Raw genomic sequence first — 2500 nt, forward strand, 5'->3', positions numbered from 1 at the left:
TCTGCGCTTATTACAATCAGCTGATAGGAACAGAGATGGATCAAACAAATATGTGAGGGAAAGCGCTACGAATCAGAGAATGAGAGAGAGAGAGAGAGAGAGAGAGAGAGAGAGAGAGAGAGAGAGAGAGAGAGAGAGAGACAGAGAGACAGAGAGACAGAGAGAGAGAGATATGTGTGGGTGGTTATGGTGACTCCAGGACATGCACAGCAGAGCCAGCCAGAAGGAGAGAGGACAGAGGTGTACACCAGCTGTACATTTTCCGCAAAACATCTGCTATGCAAAATACAGCTAATTATTATTATTACTAGTATTTCTATTAGTAGTAGTAGCTGCAGTGGTAGTGGAAATGGCAATATTACTACTACTACTACTACTATCACTATTACTACTACCACTACTATTACTACTACTACTACTACCACTACTATTACTACTACTACTACTACTACTACTACTACTACTACTACTACTACTACTACTACTACTACTACTACTACCACTACTACTACTACTACTACCACTACTATTACTACTACTACTACTACTACTACTACCACTACTATTACTACTACTACTACTACCAATACTACTGCTGTTACTATTACTACTATTACTACTACTACTACTACTACTACTACTACTACTACTAATACCACTACTATTACTACTACTACTACTACTACTACTACTACTACTACTACTACTACTACTACTACCACTACTACTACTATTACTACTACTACTACTACTACCACTACTACTACTACTACTACTACCACTACTACTACCACTACCACTACTACTACTACTACTACTACTACTATTACTACTACTACTATTACTACTACTACTATTACTATTACTACTACTACTATTACTACTACTACTACTACTACTACCACTACTACCACTACTACTACCACTACTACTACTACCACTACTATTACTACTACTACTACTACTACTACTACCACTACTACTACTACCACTACTATTACTACTACTAATACTTCTACTAAAGATCATGGTCATACTCACGTGAGCACGTAGTTGACGCTGACGATGCAATGTGGTCGCGAGGAGCGGCTGTTGTGCACGATGGTGGCGTAGCTCTGCACCCACACCCAGCCGCCCTGCTTAGCCAGGAAGCGGTAGTATTTAGTCGTCACCTGACCCTTCACCAGCACTACAGGACAGGAGAGAGAACAGGAGAGAGAGAGAGAGAGAGAGAGAGAGAGAGAGAGAGAGAACGAGAGAGAGAGAGAGAGAGACAGACAGAGGTTTGAGATGAACGTAATACTCATTTATTGGATATCATCACCGCTTTCATGACATACCCCATTTCAAATAAGAGAGAGTAAGAGAGAGAGAAAAACAGAGAGAGACAGAGACACAATGACTCAGGGTCAGCCTGGTTCAGACATAGACGGATCCATCGTCAGATACAGACACGAAGGTCAAGATTGATGGCTTCTGACTGTGCCAAGTAGACTAAGCAATGACAACCATCCCATGGCACAATGTATCCGTGTACCAAGGGTAACACACCTTCAGTTATAATTTATATGCACACAGACATGCATGCAAGCACACTCGCCGGCACATGCACATGCACGCACGCACACACACACACGCACACACACGTTCGCACGCACACACTGGCAAAACTTTGAGTGTCCCAACATGCTCCCAAATCTCACCGCAAAATTTCATCGACCCTTCAACACAGCACTGAAGCATGGAGTAAATACAAGCACAACAGACTGACTTGTTTGCACAACCCAAACAGCTGTAAACAAACCCACATACAGCAGCACATACAGCTGCATGCACAAGAGCTGTTTAACTATGTTTTTATCTATTTTGACATGCTAACATTGTCGTGCTGTGTGGGGTATTACACAACTTAATTTGTGCATGTGTGAATACTGTACATACGTGCATGTGTAGACATATGTGCACGCCATATTCAGCTCTGTATGCGTATTAGGGCTGTAACGATATTGTATCGAACCGAGAAATCGTGGTACACCAAGTCATGATACTGTATCGTGATACGAGGAGGCAGTATCGTGATACGCCCTTTCAAAGTTTTGATACCCATCAGGCCAGAAAACAACCACAGGATATGAAGTGATCGTGATTCCAAGCTTCAAATCATCATCATTAACTTTTTAAAATTATTAGTAGTCTTTTGTAACCTATTCTACCTATGAACTTTCATAGTTTTTATGTGAAATGTGAAATCGTGGGGTGTATCGAATCGTAGGTCAAAAATCGTGATACGAACCAAATCGTGAGTTGAGTGTATCGTTACAGCCCTAATGCGTATGCGTGTATTGTGGTATTTCCTGCCAGTTTTAACACAACATGTTGCTAGCGGCTCTTGGCTTTGTACAGTAGTGAGGTGTTTCAGCAATTCTTTGGGGTGGTAGAGTGCGATCAATGCAGTGTAATTTCTTGCCTAGCCGAACTAGGACTCACATTTGATCAAGGT

At 41.6% G+C, this 2500-nt stretch overlaps 2 protein-coding genes across 2 annotated transcripts in view; both read right to left on the bottom strand.

The window, feature by feature from the left end:
- Positions 1 to 2500, bottom strand: part of sim1a (SIM bHLH transcription factor 1a) — a 33123-nt gene that overhangs the window by 18526 nt on the left and 12097 nt on the right. Inside the window, exon 9 of the mRNA XM_063199021.1 lies at positions 1042 to 1189. Within this exon, the coding sequence (XP_063055091.1) occupies positions 1042 to 1189 (148 nt within the window). The remainder of the gene's footprint in view (positions 1 to 1041; positions 1190 to 2500) is intronic.
- LOC134448436 (uncharacterized protein DDB_G0271670-like) lies at positions 382 to 990 on the bottom strand (the record flags this gene model as incomplete). Its single annotated transcript, XM_063198110.1, has 1 exon — positions 382 to 990. A coding segment is annotated over one exon (609 nt), but the record flags the coding sequence as incomplete, so codon positions are not given.

Source organism: Engraulis encrasicolus, chromosome 5 (assembly GCF_034702125.1).
Source record: "Engraulis encrasicolus isolate BLACKSEA-1 chromosome 5, IST_EnEncr_1.0, whole genome shotgun sequence".
NCBI classification, from domain to species: Eukaryota; Metazoa; Chordata; class Actinopteri; order Clupeiformes; family Engraulidae; genus Engraulis; species Engraulis encrasicolus.